The 17,513-nt window shown below is 34.5% G+C and overlaps 2 protein-coding genes across 2 annotated transcripts; both read left to right on the forward strand.

Moving 5' to 3' along the window:
• Window positions 1-6,575, forward strand: LOC137835267 (gamma-glutamyl hydrolase 2). Its single transcript, XM_068643695.2, has 10 exons — window positions 1-661; window positions 1,889-1,975; window positions 2,307-2,396; window positions 2,816-2,910; window positions 4,721-4,781; window positions 5,011-5,100; window positions 5,224-5,286; window positions 5,396-5,484; window positions 5,906-5,998; window positions 6,075-6,575. The coding sequence occupies exons 1-10, from the start codon at window positions 341-343 to the stop codon at window positions 6,112-6,114; spliced, it is 1,029 nt and encodes a 342-aa protein (XP_068499796.1). The 5' UTR covers window positions 1-340; the 3' UTR covers window positions 6,115-6,575.
• Window positions 6,576-7,034: 459 nt separating this feature from the next.
• On the forward strand, window positions 7,035-12,805 carry POLD3 (DNA-directed DNA polymerase). The gene is made up of 8 exons (XM_068643694.2): window positions 7,035-7,233; window positions 7,445-7,500; window positions 7,614-7,738; window positions 8,555-8,714; window positions 9,971-10,398; window positions 10,507-10,995; window positions 11,264-11,360; window positions 12,436-12,805. Exons 1-8 carry the CDS (start codon window positions 7,165-7,167, stop codon window positions 12,557-12,559), a joined length of 1,548 nt encoding a protein of 515 aa, XP_068499795.1. The 5' UTR covers window positions 7,035-7,164; the 3' UTR covers window positions 12,560-12,805.
• Window positions 12,806-17,513: the final 4,708 nt, after the last annotated feature.

Genomic DNA, 17,513 nt, shown 5'->3' on the forward strand with positions numbered 1-17,513 from the left:
AACCATTGGGAAGGAATAAACCTTATTACACCTTTTGTTCAGAGGAGTTGCAGAGAGAACTCATTGGTTAGTGTATGATCATTCCCATTGGCATGAAGACTGCAAAGTGGACCCCACCAAATTCACCATCTTCTCCGCTCCCCAAATGCTACATCAATCCGATCTTGAACAACATCATCTACAATAATTAAAAAATCGCACGAATCTGGTCCTTTGATTTAACTTAATAAACAATAAAATCATCAACTAAATAAAGTTTAATAGTGAGTTCCTATTATCATCGTGAGTATTCCGTAGATAAATACATTTTCATTTTTCTCACTTCACTCACTTCTCCAACATGTCAAGCGGCGCCGTTTGGGTCCTCTTCCTCCTCGCTTTCTCCCTCTGCCCTCTTCCCTCCGCCGGTGTCCGCTCGGAGATCGTCCTCCCGAGTCAACTCCGCCGTGTCTCGACGACCAGTTGCCCCGCTCCCGATCCAAATCTCTACTACCAGCCGGTCATCGGAATCGTCAGCCACCCCGGAGACGGCGCCTCCGGCCGCCTTAGCAATGAAACCGGCGTCTCCTACATCGCCGCCTCCTACGTGAAGTTCGTGGAGGCCGCCGGAGCCCGAGTTGTTCCCCTCATCTACAACGAGCCGCCGGAGAAGCTTCTGAAGGTAAAAGCTGATCGTCGTTACTTTTACCGCTTTAAAACCTAACCAACAAATTCACTCACTTTTTTTTTATAACTATTCCTTTCAGGATAGTACTCAAGTTTATACATATATTTTTCCTTAATTATTGTTAAATTATTCTTGATATTAAGTTTGAAACAAAAATTTCTTAAGAAAATGTTTATTTTCAAATAAGATCGGTATATTATACGATGTTAACCAACTTTTTTTTAATTAATTTGAGCTTGTTATTTTTTGTTTTTATTCAGATTGAAAAGAACATTTGTAAGCGAGCCTTTGTTATAATTAAGAAAAAATTTAAAAGGATTGAAGATTAAATTAATAAAGATGATAACAATAATAATAATATATGAATATTGTGAGTAAGACAACACATTTTTTGGTATTGGGTGAAATTCTTAAAAGTTACCCATATTTGTGTGTATTTAATAAATCAGACTTATAAGTTTGTAATAAATTTTAACAAATAATAAAAAGTTTAGTAGAAAGAATTTATGAAAAATAAGTGTTATTAACACTCCTTACTATTTATTGTAAATAATTAATAACAAGGACCGTCAGAAATATACTGTCTTTAACAACTACTTTTAATGTACTGTTTTTTTATTGATTAAAATTTATTTAAACTATACAAAATCATGTGTATAGTTTCTTTATTAATAAATGGAGCTGGGAAAATTTTTCTATGTGTTTGTATCAAAAACAAATTATTGGGTAAATGCCATGCTTATGCAAGGCTAAATAACTTTGTTGCCTATTTCATAATTAATTAACGATCTAGTATTAATCTGTCTTAAAGGCATTTTCTATTTAAAAAAATTTATCACAATAAGAGGTTTAGACACTTCTCAAACAAATGAACTATATTAAGTCAATGTCATAATAGGATTAGTAAAGTAACATGATAATAAAATTCAGAATAAGAATAAGAAGATATTTTGAGGATTTAAAAAAATAGCGTGCAAAGGAAATAAAAATCTTACTAATCTTTTCGGTCCTTTTTATGTGTCCATTTTCTTTTCTTTCATTTCTCTTCTCTGTGGCAAGAAAAAAACCTGCCAACTTACATTTTCTTCCTATTTTTAAGTATGGTATGAAATTGCAAACATGGGAAAGAAAAGAAAAATTGTTATAGATGTATGCAACATTACCCCTATTTCTTTCACTAACAATGTAGAAATGTTTGTGATGTTTTGCTCTCATTTGCAGAAACTCGAATTGGTAAATGGAGTTCTCTTCACTGGTGGATGGGCTAAAAATGGTTTATATTTTGAAACTGTTACGAAAATATTTAAGGTATCTGTTTATCTTTTTCTAATGCTCATTATGTGGGTGATGGATGCAGATGTCAGAGTGACTTGTTTCTTTTTTAATTAACAAATATGTATTTGTTGGAAATTCTCTTTGCATCTGAGTAAAATTGAGACTTGTAGAATTTGGAATGTGAATAATCGGTGTATGATTACTGAGGAATGGATAGTTAGTTTCTTAGCTGCTTGTTAGCATGTATTTTATTTGTACTTTTTGTTTGATAAATTTGTTTTCGAGATGTTGAGGATTGCTTTAGTAAGACATGTACTTTTTCAATTTTAGAACTTTATGCATCAAGTTATCTTTTTCTCTGCAGAAAATTTTAGAGAAAAATGATGCTGGAGATCATTTCCCATTATATGCAGTTTGCTTAGGTTTTGAACTCATAACGATGATCATAAGTGAGGTAAGCTTCTTTTCCCAAGAGGAAATATCTGCAGATAAATCCGGTACTTGTCACTTGTTAGTATTTTAAGTTTTATGTTGAATGACTTTTAGGAACCATAGTATAATTTTCTGCATTATTTGCTTCAAGTGAATACAGTATTTATGTTATCTTACCATGTTGCATTCTACTGCGAACATTGTCATTAATAATTTCTCTTGGATTTCAAATTCACCACACGCACAGTTGAAATTTTTTCTGTTATATCGATTTGGCAAATTTTATTTGTTGATTCTATGTTAAACAATTTTAACAATATTCATGGAGTGTTGAGAGCGTGAGATGAATTGAGAACTTTTTGACAATGTATTATTCTAGTTCTATTATCTTTGTTCGTTTCTTTTCAAGTTTTACTTATTTGTTTCTCTCCCTTACAATAGGACAATAATATTCTTGAAGAGTTTACTGCCTCAAATCAAGCAAGTACTATTCAATTTGTGGAGAGTGCAAATATCGAAGAAAGTCTTTTTCAAAGGTGAACAATTTATGCTAATAGTGTTTTTCTGAAGTTGCACTTTGATCCCTAAATGGACATATCATGAAGTTGCGAACTGAGCTTTGAACTTAGGTAGCACTAGGCCAATATTTTTAGGCATGTATTCTCTTTAAAAGAAGTTGGGCCGAACAAAATTTTAGAAAAGCTCAAAAAGAGAAAATTATCATTATGTTAGTGAAGGAAAGATAAATACAGAGCCTTCACAGAAGGTAATTGGTTGACCATCTACTGTTAGGGAAAAGTGAGGTCACCTTAAGAACTTATGTAGAGGATTGGACAATTTTGTTTCATTGATATTTGATCTAAATCAGTGTTTTTTTAACCGTTCTATCATGACGTATCTGACATAGAGGTATTCGGATATCTCTCATAGGAGTTGTCCGATGACAGTTGAAGTCTCTTCGCTTACTCGACTTGAGATTGGAAATTGTGTACCGTCTTATCCTGTTCGATTTCTTGAGGAGGTGTGGACACTCGGGTATTGCCTGTAAGGGTAATTCAAGATAGTCGGCATTTGTATGAATGCCGTGATAACATTAAGTCGGTCGTAGGATGATTCCTCCTAACCACTCACAACATGCAACTAACTTATATTCTTGACGGAATTCCCACAACATAAGTCAAACTCTATGGGAGTTAGTTATGAATGTTACATCGGCCATTTTGGGTACAAATAAGAGAAAGAAAGAAAGGAGTAGAGACTTTTTGATAAAAAATCCTAGAAAAAAGTCATTTGTATTTGGTCATACAAGTGCACTGATATTAGTGATACAAGTGCACTGATATTAGTGATAAACAAATAATCAGAGACTCCTTGAACCAGAACATTTAGCAATTTTTTTCTACATAAAATATCTCTCTTTCAAATTTCTTGTACATTTCTTCACCATAAATGAATTTTGTTTATATATAAAAATAAAAAATGTTATTTCCATATCTTTGTTTTATCTCTTTCACTGAGAGAATATATCAAACCTACTTTCATTTTGAGATTGAAATTTTCTTGTATTGACACGGATCTAACAGAACCATGAATAAATCTGTATAAGATATCAAAACACGCGTCAAACTTAAAACTTTAAGACAAAAGTTTCGTAGTCCTTTCTCTATATATGTTGTTCATTTTATTCATTCTTACTAATGTAAATTTGAATTTACATTTTGAATTCCTTACCTCATTACTTTCGTCACTGATTGCTTTGTACCCTATCAAGTTTGTCCAATTTGTAAGACTACTTTCTCTTGGACAGCACATTTCTGTAGTCAAATGCAAAAAAGGCTTTAAGGCAAAGATGGATGCTACTGTAGCTAGAGGTTTTTATACTATGAAATTCTAAAGTTCATTAGTGAAAAGCCTAATCAGTTCTTGCCTTATAAAGCATCACCGCATTCCTGATAGTTTTTGGTCTTTTCTTTCACAAGCAGTGGAACATGAGAAGATGACAGTGACAAAGTAAATGTATTGTACTACGTATCTTTGTTTATCTAAAAACAAAAACAAAAATTGATGAAAGGAATGAATATGGAGAACCAAGGGATAACTAAAACTGAGAGGAGGGAGCAAGAGAGAGACAGGAAGAGAAGGCAGAAGATGAGCAGTGACACCATATAGGAATTTCTCTCGTTCCTGAAGATTGCCTCCAGACTTGTTTAGTCTCTGTCCATTAATGATTTTTTTCTTCCTCTACAAAATGATGGTGGTGTATCTTAAAGTGTTAAATTTATAGATTAAGCATTTGTCATAGAATAAATATGTAATAATCACTTTGACACTTTCTCTTTACTGCAGATTTCCTCCAGAGTTGTTAAGGAAGATGACTACAGATTGTCTTGTCATGCAGAACCATCGTGTGAGTTTATATAGTCAATAAATTATTCTTCAGCATGAGGCTTTACTGATTTTTATGATCTGACAACAATTTAATTGTCTTCAATTATAGTATTTTACTCTAACCAACCTGACCATAGGCAAAATGAAATGTTTGGTCCGGATTTTCAGATAAAATTGATTTGAGAAATGCTAAACCTAGATGTTTGAAATTCGGTAATGTAATTTTTTATCTGATTTCACATGTGTAGTATGGTATTTCTCCTGGAAAGCTTCTGGATAATCGTAAGTTATCTAGTTTTTTCGAGATCTTGACAACTTGCTCGGATGAAGATGACAAGGTACTCAATGTTATATCCTATCTTTAGAAGTAATGATGGTACAAATAAATCTTTTGGCATAATCATGGCATTTAATTGGCTTCCCTCGTAAAAGAAATCTAATAGCCTGTGTAATTCTTCTAGGTTTATGTTTCCACTGTACGTTCACGAAACTATCCTGTGACTGGCTTCCAATGGCATCCAGAGGTGATTGATAAGTTTTCTGTTGCAGTATCGTGAATTTCATTTCTTATCCTAAATATTATTCAAAACTCCTATTTCAGCTTTGTAATGTCCTTCATAAATGATGCTGCAGAAAAATGCCTTTGAATGGGGTTCACCAAGAATTCCACACACGGAGGATGCCGTTCAGATAACTCAGCATGTTGCAAATTTTTTGGTCAGGTCAGTGCTCAATGTGATAACATTGTCGTTCGTTACTTCCTCCTCGTGCAGCAACACTTGTAGATGATTATTTGAAAACTGGCTATCTAAAAAGTTTAATCAGTTATCCAGAGTTGTGAATATACAGAATGAAGCAATCTTTGCTTACCGCTTATATTGGTGTGAAATATGATGCAATAAGCACTAGGTATCTATTATCTAACCCATTCTAGTGGAGTGAAAGCTTTTATGATTACCCTTATAGTCTCATCACCCTAATAGCTACTTATTGCAAATCCCAACTAAACTACATTTCAGAAAATAATTTTTAAGACACTCTTGGTCGTTGCTACCTACGAATAATGAAATGATTGAGCTTTTTTCTGTCTTTGTGAACTTACCAGTGGCTAACATTTTTCCACTTTCACATGTGTGGAGCCAGTGAAGCAAGGAAATCCATAAACAGACCATTTACTCAAGAAGTGCTAGACAATCTCGTTTACAATTACAGTCCCACTTATGGTGGGAAAGCTGGGTATGCCTTTAAAACTTTGACATCAATTTGTCTATATGTGAAGTTACTGATGATGATGTGTTTATGCTTCTTGTAGGAAAGGATATGATGAAGTTTATTTATTTGCTCAAGCCTAAATGCTGGAAAATATATTGTATGCACGAGCAAATATCATTATTGATGCAGAGTAATGAGAGTAAAATGCTTAACATTGTTCCAAGAGCTATGCTCATTCATGCTTTGCATCCTATTATTAACAGGTGTTTAGCCTTCGCCGCTGCTAGAATTAATACATGGCAGAAGATGGCTTGTAGCGAAAATTGCTAACTTTTTTTTAGACTATTTTCTGTTGAAGATGACTTGTAGAGCTTTTAGGACTATTTTCTCGGGCCAAAAGTATAAATTTGCATTGCAGAATGATTTGGCACATGCACCATAAAGGGTGTGCAAAGCATTGCATTTTGGATTTTGGAAGACACCTAATGGGGAATAAAGAGTGATGTTTAAGAGAAGAAAGTGTATTATTTAAAGGAATGTATTTGATTGTAACATAAATAAATGAGTTTGAATACGCAATAAGATGTTAACAGTGTTTCAAGCACTTTTTTCTCTATCACAACTCACATATATATATAAAAATGGATACCTTATTCATTGTAAATAAAAATATGAGAACTATCAATTATTATCCTGCACGAGGCGAATAAAGTTGGAGTGGATTTGGTCCTGGCGATTTTAAATTAGCTTTTGAAAGTAATAAATTAATAAATTAAATTAATTTCTATTTTTATATTTGTTCCCTTTTATCTTATCAACAAAATGCCATTTATTTCTTACCTTCCTCCCATAGCAAACAAAATTTAAATTATATTTTAAAATAACATGTAATATTATCTAAGATGAAGGAGGATGTGAAAAATAAAAAAATAGTTTTAAGAATCTTAATTTATTAAATTTAGTAACTAACTTAATATTACATAATTTTAGAAAATAAATTAATTATTTTGTGACTAAATTTAAGTTAGGTTTTTAAATAATAACAAACTAGACTTATGAGGAGTGCTGATTTTGATTGTGATTTGTGAGTTATCTCTCATCTCATTCTGAGAGATACATTGGCGGGAAAACGAAACGGGGGAAATAAGAACAAAAAGCCCTAGCTCTAATCTTCTCATTTTTCACTTCCCATGGCGCAGAGCAAAACTCTAAACTTCATGCACGAGATCCAATCTCTCGTCGGCGATAAACTTCAAGTGGTACACTTCTCTCTCTCTCTCTCTCTCTCTCTCTCTCTCTCTCTCTCTCTCGCAACTTCATACATTCGATTCTCCGTTATTTGTTACTTTTATTTGGCAGCGTAATTTTTTGTTTTTTTCTCTACACTTGAATTTCGGACATTTTGGTCGGAATATTCCCTTCTTTTCAAGCCAAATAATTGGTCTCGTATGGCGTTGTTTTCTCTTTCAGGTTTCGTACAAATGGTTGAGTCGCAATTATATGGTATCGTCCGATGAAGCGAAGAGGTAGGCGTTTGTTGAAAAGAAATTGGTGAAAAGCTTTACTCTTAGACTTGCTGTTTAGTTTCTGTTTTATGTTATGGTTTAATGAATAATTGCAAATTTTGTTGTATGTATAGGATCCTTCAGGAGTTTGTGCAAAAGCATGAGGGTGGGTTGGAGATGGTGTATGCTTTGTCTGGTTGGTTAAAGAGCAAGGATCCTATTTACCACATAAGGCTTGTTACTGGGCCAAAGCTTGCAGGTACTTTGGTATTTTTTTTTTGTGTGAAAATAATAACAATGATTAGAAATTGGCTGATCTAGAGTAGTGTTTGCTCTTGGCACCGAACAAAATTTCCTCCAAAAGAGATACCTATGGGAAATCCAGAAAAAGATTAGTGTATTTTATTCATAGTTGAGTCACTGTGTAGTTTGTGCTTATTCATTTAATTTAATGGAAACTGTTAGGATCCTATCTTCAGAAAAGGAAATAATTATTTCCAAGAACAAATTATGAGAAAAAATGTGTATGGAACAAGCAAAAGAATGTACACAAGTGTACCCAAAGGAGCACTCTCCTTTCACTTTGGATTTCCCACTAATCTTCCCTCTTGTTCTTTCTTCTAATATTTACTTGTAAAGTCTGTTTGGGCAGTTCAGTCTCCTGCCAAACAGAATCAGTATCCAGCATTCATTGCTAAGTTTAGAACAAACAGAACTGGAAGATATCTGTTTTTCGAGTGAAATAGCAGTTCTGATTTAGTATCTCATTTTACAAAGCCTGTATTTTTCGTGTTTTGTAATTATCTGATCTGAAACTTGGACATGCTCAAATTGAAGTGTTGCTGACTTAGCTATCTTGTATGAACAGTTTGTGTACATTGGAAGATTCCCTAATCAGGAAGTTTCACTTTCTGTATGATGTGTGCATTTCAGTTAATCTATTTAGTTTTACATTTTGACAAACATTGTTATTGAATGGGTTTCCAAAAATTTTGCCAGTAATTCTTTGATATGAAGTTGCTTACATACAGAAATAATATGGGTAGCATGAAACTGCTTCCGACTTTTTATGCAGAAGCCCAACAAGAATTTGATGGGGATTGCTCAGTTCAGGTATATAGTGTGCAAGCTAGCATTCCAAAGGACCCAGCTTCGCTTTGGGATGCTGAATTTATTCAAGCAGAGGAGCTCTTCAAGCAGCCATCCTCTGTTGACAATTGTTTGAGGGATAATAGGTACTTCAGAATGTCTATGTAATTTGTTTGTGTGATGGAAAGTGTACATTGTGAAAGTTTTAAACTGTTTGGAGTTAGTTAGTGATTTCAGTTCATTGAATCTTCTACATATGTTTATGTGCATTACAACATGAAGATGTTTCCAAGTTATTTCTGGGTCGATTGAAGAAATTGTGTATGATGTTTGGCATTAGTATTTAAAACATCAAATAGATCTGTTTATGGATAAAAAAATCTTTTAGTTTAGATTGGTTGTGTCATTATTTTCAGATTAATGGGTCAGTAAGGGTAGAATATAAGGTCTGTTAAATGATATTGGATGGTTTAAGATTCGAGCATCAATCTTATCATTTATAGCTATAGCAGGTCACAATAATTTATTTTCCTTAAGAAATACAATATTTTTTACTGAAACAAAGGGCAGAAAAATGGAGGTTGAGACGTTGCTTGGAAAAAATGTCAAGCAAGCAAGTCTTGATATTAGTTGGAATACTTTTCCGTTAACTATTCTGATTCTATATGAAAATTGTACAAGAGATTTGGTGCCAATCGTATTTCTGTATGTGTACACCTGATTTGAGACTAGAAACTATTTAATAAAGGTTTCTGTGAAAATCTTGAGGGGAAGTACTCAGCGAGTTAGCATCCTCGATATTATTTAGTATATACTTTGTCAAAAAGAAAACTTTTCAGGAACTACAATACTAGTTTAGGATTATAAAGAAAGATTGGAAGTCTTTCCATTGATAATTTGAATGTTCTGGTTGATAGGAAGACTCCCTGCCCTCTCAGTGTTCTTTTCTTCTATATGTCTTGGATTTTGTTATCTCATTAAAAGTGGGGAAAAAGTTGCTTTGAAATTTGGCTTGAAGATTTTGTTTCAAGTGGTTCAGATATGTTTTTTAGTTGGAGAATCTTTGGCATTAAAATATGTTGACTCTTTATTAGGTAAAAAGGGGTGATTTGATTTGGCTATCTTCAATTCTTTTGCATTGATGTGAAATTAGTTAGCCTGTTCCAAGATTTCAACCTGCAGGCAGTTCCACTTTTAGTGTTGTAACACTTTTAAGTTAACTGCAAGATTTAATTTCCAGACTCTCTTCAATGGTCACTAATGTAGTCAATGAAAATAGTTATATCTATATACGAGACCTGCATGCATCAGTATATTAGTCATGAATAAGACGTAATATTTTCATTACTACATAGAGATTATGCTTGTGGGTTTCTTTGTGGCTAACTAGTTTACTTTGCAGGTTCTGTGGGATCTCCAATTCTTTTGTAAGACGGAATGTGGATGGCTCGACAGTGGTTTCTGCAGCTCCACTATCAAAATCTGCAGTACGTGAGGGACCAACAAAGAGTAACACAGTTCAGCAATCTCCTAAAAATATAGCACGTGATTCTATTGACAAAGTTGATGCCAAACCACAGAATGGGATAAAGGAAGTCAAAAGTGAAATCAATGGTATAGGGAATACTGTAGCTCTTGATAACATCAACAAACCTGCAGAACAGAAAGAAAAGGCCCTTCCCTTGCCCACAAGCAAAAAGAAAGTACCAGCTGATAAAAGTGGTTCTGTTGCTGGAGGTTCATTAGCTAGCTTTTGGAGCCGTGCATCTGCAAAACCCAAGCCTTGCACCCCATTAGTAGAACATAACAATACAGTTTCAAATCCTGCTGGTTGGTTTCCATTGCAGTTTATTCCATTTGCTTTGATTTTCATTTTTCTCCTGGTGAATGCAAAATAACCTAACAATGTTTCTCCAATATATTTATTGCCTCTTTCAGTATCTCCTGAAAAGGCCCAAACTGCATGTGAAGAAGAGTGTGACAGTGGTAATGATGATAATCATAATGTCTCCTTCAGAAGGTCATCCAACAGGAAAAGAAGGGTTGTCTTTGATTTCACAGATGAAGATGAAGATGATGTTGTCAGTTTAGCTTCACCTGATTTCCCAAATAAACAATCATCTCAAGATTCTAGACAAAATGACAAAAACACGTCAGAGAAAACCACTTTGAATTTTGACTCGCAGGAAGAAAATAAATCTAGGGTTAAGGAAGAGAGAGGGACTGACCAAAAGGCTCACCTGCCACTTCGAGATAATGTATCAGCTATCAGCAAGTGCACAAATACTGGCAAATCATCTTCTGAGAAGTTGCATAGTTGTGCTTCTGAACCTAGTGTAAATGAGGATACTGTAAACAAGGCCCATCCTTGTTCACCTAAGAAGAGAAAAGTGATGAAAACCAGGATTGATGAACGAGGGAGAGAAGGTACTTACATTTGGAAATCTATTTTTTTTACTCAATGGGCTTCTTTATTTTCCGTATGGCATACAAGCTTATGTATGACAACTATAATAGATTACTTTGGAACTTCTATTTTGAACTTAGTTCTTTATAAACATCAACTTTTCACTGTACTGGCATGATTTGAGGGTGATTCATATTAAAAATGTTTGGTGAATCTCGTTGAACATAAAGCTCTTTTGTGCTATATGTTCGTATTTTTCTTTTGTTAATGTTGTTTTGATCTCTTCAGTAGTTGAAGTAGTCTGGGAAGGGGAGGAGACAGGAGTGAAGAAACCTGACAAGGTTACAACAAAGAATACTGACAGTAAAACCAATGCTGCCAATAGGTTTGTGATAATCTTCCTTATCCTTCATGCATTTGAAATGAATGACTGGAAACTGCCTATACGTCAATGGCTAAAATGACACTTGTTGTCCAATGAAGCATAAAGGGTTACCTCATTAAGTTTGCTTTGAGGCTTGCTAAGTAATTTTGAACTGCTTCATCGCCCATTGACACAAGATTTCATGTATTGAAATATGTACTTTAGCCTGTTCTTTTAAGTTTAATGCAAAATATTTCCAGGACTTGTGTGTCAAAAATAGTGACTGAGTTACTTGGCCTGTAAGCATTTTAAGGTTTATGCTTGTTGGACATTGCTCCTCCATATATTGGGAATAGACATTGCTAGGTTTTGATTTAAATTTTGGAAACAATTTAAGACCATTACTGTTTGCTTTTGGTCTCAGTTTTTTTTCAGCAAAGTAGTTTTCAAAAACCAGGATTCAAACGTTTGTTTGGATTTTGGTGGTAAAACACAATAGCTATGTAAATTAGTACTCATTTCCTTGGCCATTTTCCTAGTTCTCTAGAAACTTGAGTAGAAAAAAGGTAGTTAACTAAAACCATGACTGGCCCTTTTGAACAGTGGCCTATCTTCTAGTAGTAGTTTTAGCTACTTTATTGCCATAAAAAAATACCAGTGACTCAAGTTATTTTCAAATTGCAGAAAAAAGGATCACTGGCTGGCTTATTAGCATAATAGCCGCCAGTCAAGAACAGTACTTAGAACATTTGAGAACAGTAATTGTAAAGAAAATTTAACTTTTTGAGTTTGAAACGTTTTTTAAAGAAGATAGGCATATTCTACCCAACATCCTTTTAAAACAAACAACAGAAAAAAAATACTGATTTGCTTACAGGAATCAAATGGGTAGTGTAATTTTTTACCTGGAATTCACTGCACATGCTTACAAGATGCTTGTCCTCTCTAGCCACCAATAACACTTTTAGACTTCCCCCTCCCTTAATCTGGTTATATTTTTTAAACTCAAATTTTGCTTTTTCTTAAAACACAATATTACTACTTAAATGAGGTTTAGCTTGATGATCATGACTAACTTTATTCATTGCAATTCCAGTGCTCCGGCAACTAAGAAGCCACCAGCCAATTCAAATGCTATTAATGGAAAAGGAGGAAACAAGAAAGCAGGAAAAAAGGATCCCAAACAGGGCAATATACTCTCTTTTTTCAGTAAAGTTTGAGAACTTGACAGAGTTACATGTTCAGAAGAGATCCTTTTAAAGGATCATTCATCAATGCTAGTTCCTTCATGATGTAAAGAAATTGCATATGTACTGGTTTGTAATGTGGATGCAGGATTGATTTCACTGTAACCTTGACGTGTTGTGTTCTCCTTACGCACCATTTGTTAGACTGCTACTTTCTTCTCTGAATATATGTAGTTAAGGTACAGGTCTGGACGCTATGAATGAGGCTGTTATTGGTAACTACTGGTTTTGGTAGCTTAGTTTCTAAACGTCAAATGAAACTGTAAAAAATACAATGAAAGTGAAATCATTTTTGGTAGAGCAAAGCCTAACCATATCATCATTTTTATTTAACTATTTTCGTTTGCTGTAGGTAGAAAACGATGTGAATTAAGATATAACTAATGATGCAATCCTAGGTTGTATCTTCACTTGTAGATCTTCATTGTTTTGTTTTGAATATCTTTTATGGATGATGAAGATTATTGCACAAGTATGAAGAATTGTACAAATTTAGAAGAGATAAAAAATATTATTGTGAATCTAAGTGAGGTCACTACTAGAAAGATTCTAGAAATTTGTCTAGTAAGAAGACAACTCTAGAGAGAACTTTGAACAAGTAAAAGTGTCTCAATTGGACAACATTTTATTACTCAAATCATGTCCAGAGACTCTTATTTATAGGGGAAAGTCTTTCAAAACCTTTCAAATGAGAGTGTGACAAGTGTCACCATCTTATTGGTACAAATCATCTCCATTGAAGAGAAGACATGTAGAGTATCATGTCTTCCTTGCCTACATTTCTATTTGGATCCCTCTTTTACTATTTTACACCCTACTTTCTTTTCTATTTACATCTTTCTCTACTTTGGCTCAAAATATAAGATCCAAAATTTCCTAACTACTCTATATAATTTTTACAAGGCTAAGAATAAGAAAAAGACTTTACAATATCTTTAGTAAGTCTCGATCTTCGTCTATCTTCTTAGCTGAAAGTTTTGAGGTCAGATGGTTTTCATCATTCTCTCCCTCTTGAAAAGGATCTGCCTCAGATATGAATGATGCTTAATGACAAAAATCTCTGTTTATTTGATGTTTTCCTCCTGGGTCAAATGTCAATCTACCATAAACATCAAACAAACATGAAATAATTTTTTTTTAAAAGAAAATTAAAACAACATAAAACTGAACAGAAATAAAACCATTTATTTTTATAAAAGTTTTGGAAAAAAACTACAGAGCCCTTTTCAAAAATATTTTTGTTCACTTTATGTTGTTTATTGCCCAAGCTAGGCAAATTCACAAAGTGCGGTTTTTTAGATTTTTCTGAAGAAGAATGTGCATTATATAATTGAAAAGAAGAGTTCAAAGTATTGCAATCCCCCTTTAAGGATTCTTTCTAAGCTATGCTTGCAGGGGTGTCATAGAAGACTCTTCTTTGTTGGTTTCCTTTTCTTCCTTTTCAATCAAACATTCTTCTGTATTTTCTATGGAGGAAACCTTTATATCTATATCTGATTTAAATTCAGACATAGATTTTTCTTCAAGCACATCCTCACAAGGGTTTTCTAGAGAAGATAGAATGTTATCGATATCTAATTCAACTCTAGAAAAAGAGTTTTTTGTACTTTTCTTTTCCATCATCACTTTTTCTATCTTTTCTTTCTCTTCTCTATCTTTCCTTTTGTTCTCCTCTCTTTCTTTTTTTCTTTGTCTTTAATTCCTTCTTATCTCAACATTTGGCTAAGAAGATTGGAAGCAGAAAAAGGATCTTAGAAGACTTTCATCTTAGGGAGAATTAATGTTGTCTACTCTTCCATTTTTATCTAGTTTTATAAACATTGTAGAAAGTAGTTAGGCTTTATTTTGGGCTTGTATTTCGGCCATTGTCTTGGGCCATGTTTTGGGCCAATTTTCCTGGGCCATGTATTGGGCCAATTAGAGTAGGGTGTAATTAGAAAAAAAAGTAGTCTAGTTAGAGTTACAATTCGGTCTCCTTGGACCCAATGCAACTCTAGACCATCTAGGGCGCACAAATAAATTACTAGAGTGCAAATAGAAAGCATGGGGTGACAAGGAAGGCATGAAGGTCCACATGTATCTCCTTAATGGAGAGGATTCACACAAATGCCAAAATGACATTTCTCTTCATGGGAATGGAAATGATTCTCTCCAATTAGAGAAGGACACTTGTCAATCTCTAATTTAAGAGGATTTGCTCCAATTAGAGAGAGTCAGTTGTCCTTCTATGAGTGAAGAGTTTTTAAGGTTAAAACTTGCACCCTGACTGCCCATAGCACTATAAATACAAGTGCTAGCCCCCTAGTAAAGGAGATTTGAATTTATAATGAAATGCAGCTCAAGTTGCTAGCTCATTTGTTTTCAGATTCTCACTCTCAAGTTTGCACTTCTATTAGTGTTTTGCTTGCATCTTCTTAGAAGATGGTCACACCTCTTCTAAGCCTCTACTTCCCCTCTTCATTTCATCTTCTCCACACTTTCATTCAGCCATTGATATCATTTTCAAGTCCATTCTTCTGCAACATACAAAACTAAAAATAAAAAACCAAAAGAAGCTAGTTTTACATCAAATGTTTTGCTTTAAACACAGTACAGTCACAGTAGAATCTGAAGATTGGAAGACGAATTTAACCTTTGTGCTTCATAACCCGGTTTTCCTAATTACAAATAATTTGCTTTTACATTAGACAGCTACATGGAATAGACAACTGTGCGAATTCGCTAAAAGCAACAACAAGGGTTATGTAACGAGAATTTTAACAGGAAATGACATAATATTAAAGGATTTAGTCTTTTAATAAGCCTTGAAAGCTCTTACAGAATATATTCAGCCCAATTTTATTATTTTCCAATAGTATAGCTGGTTTATAAACGTGGCTCGGGAGAAAATTTCAATTTTTTTTTTTATGCAGATATAAAAGGAATGACCATTTATTTGAATCAACTTGATGTTCAAATTTCAGAAGTTTGTATAAAAGTTTGTAAGCAAATAAAAAAGTGATAAATATTATTTGTATAATAATTTATACAGAGAAAGATTGATACAAAAAATTGTGTTGTAGATATTTACATATAAAAAAATTCACTCACGAATAACTTTGTCCATCTTTCTATATCAAACGAGTCTTTAATTTTTATAATCAAATTTTCAAACAAGTGTAAAATTGACAGAAAAGCTGATGAAAAAGTGGGCCAAAAAGTGTTCTTTTCTACACTAGATTCCAATTTGTTCCAGGTAAAATTTACATTCCATAATGTAGCGGGGATAAGCTAAGATATTATAAATATTGTTCCCTGTTGTCATTATAATAATCGAAAATTATCTTCTAATAAGATAAAAAAAAATTGAAGGAAAAACTCATTGAACATGGTGATTTTTCTTTTTGAAATCATAATGATTATAAAAAAATTAAAAGGATAATTTTTTTTTTCAACGGAGCAGGGAAAAGTAAGATTTATAATTCGATAGGATTTTGACGAAACAAAAGAGAAATTATTATTTAAAGAATTCAAAGAAGAATTGTGTAAAATTGAAGAATGGAGTTTTTTTTTTTTTTTTCATACTTGAACAAAACATTTTTTTTCATATTCAAATTCTTCATAAAACATTGACAAGATATATCAACTGAAATAAAACTTGAGATTAGTCCCATTCTAGTATAGCTACACCCTCCAGAGTCTCAAGCTTGTAGGTTCCATTTCTGAGCACCTCCACCACTCGACGACCTGAAACTGCGATGTCTCAGCTTGGACTTTTGCTTCAGCTCCACCCTTCTCTTCAAAGCTTCAACTTTGATGCGTGCTTGCTCTCACACTTCGTCGAGTAGGTCTAGGTTTACCTTCCTCCCTTCGTCAAACTCTTCTATCACGAAGTTCTGGAATCGTAACGAGCTCTCCTGAATCTCTACGGGTATCATGGCATCTAACCCATACACCAAACTGAAGGGTGTCTCCTTCGTGGTGGATTGAGGACTGGTGTGGTAGGCCCACAAGATTCGAGGCACCTCTTTTGCTCAGGTCCCCTTAGATTTTTCCAACCTCCTCTTCAAACCTCTAAGCAAGACTCTATTGGCATACTTGACCTGACCATTCGTCTGAGGATGTTCCACCGAGGCAAACACCTGTTTGATCCCGAGCTCCGTTCACAACTTGCACAACTGCTGACTTGCAAACTGGTACCATTATCAGACACCAAGTGTCTTGGGATCCCAAAATGGCAGACAATGTTTCTCTACACGAAGTGCTGAACCTTGTGGGCGGTTATCTGAGCAACTGGTTCAGCTTCTATCCACTTAGTGAAGTATTCAATCGCCACCACGAGATACTTCATTTGACGAATCTCCAAGGGGAAAGGACCCAAGATGTATATTCCACAAGTATGGAAAGGCCAGGGGCTATGTATTGATCGTAACTCCTCGGGGGGTGCATGATGCCAATCAGCATGCTTCTGACACTACTCGCATCGTTGTGCATACCTCATGCAGTCTTCCCTTATAGTTAGCCTATAGTACCCAACTCTAACGACCTTCAAAGGAAGAGCTTGCCCTCCGACGTGGCTTCCACAAATGCCTTCATGGAGCTCTGCCATGATATGGGTACACTGATCCCCACTTACACAGGTGAGGATATGATGAGTGTAGCCATGACGGAGCAACTTTTCATCCACCAAGCTATACCTTCCTGCGTTCCTCTTGACCACTTTGCCTCTACGGGCTCCACTGAAAGCATACCATCAGCGAGGTAGCGCTGGTATGGCGTCATCTAGGTCTCCACAACGGCGAGTTGTAAGACCTCCAATGACTCTTCTCCTGACAAACCATAAACGCTTATCTTGAGCACCCTCAACGTTTCCTGTGTCAACGATCGATGCCTATTTCCTTTTACCACGTTGATCCCCAAGTTCTCCACATGATTGACCTTTGCTGCT

This window comes from Phaseolus vulgaris, chromosome 5, assembly GCF_051622355.1.
Source record: "Phaseolus vulgaris cultivar YP4 chromosome 5, ASM5162235v1, whole genome shotgun sequence".
Classification (NCBI taxonomy): Eukaryota; Viridiplantae; Streptophyta; class Magnoliopsida; order Fabales; family Fabaceae; genus Phaseolus; species Phaseolus vulgaris.

What these genes read in the sequence shown, in the direction of transcription:
- LOC137835267 (XM_068643695.2), top strand. Translation starts at nt 341, where the DNA reads ATGTCAAGCGGCGCCGTTTGGGTCCTCTTCCTCCTCGCTTTCTCCCTC. An exon ending in CGCCGGAGAAGCTTCTGAAG is followed by an intron (nt 662 to 1,888) that starts GTAAAAGCTGAT and finishes TCTCATTTGCAG; the next exon opens with AAACTCGAATTGGTAAATGG. An exon ending in CTGTTACGAAAATATTTAAG is followed by an intron (nt 1,976 to 2,306) that starts GTATCTGTTTAT and finishes TTTTCTCTGCAG; the next exon opens with AAAATTTTAGAGAAAAATGA.
- POLD3 (XM_068643694.2), top strand. Translation starts at nt 7,165, where the DNA reads ATGGCGCAGAGCAAAACTCTAAACTTCATGCACGAGATCCAATCTCTC. An exon ending in TCGTCCGATGAAGCGAAGAG is followed by an intron (nt 7,501 to 7,613) that starts GTAGGCGTTTGT and finishes TTGTATGTATAG; the next exon opens with GATCCTTCAGGAGTTTGTGC. An exon ending in TGATGAACGAGGGAGAGAAG is followed by an intron (nt 10,996 to 11,263) that starts GTACTTACATTT and finishes TGATCTCTTCAG; the next exon opens with TAGTTGAAGTAGTCTGGGAA.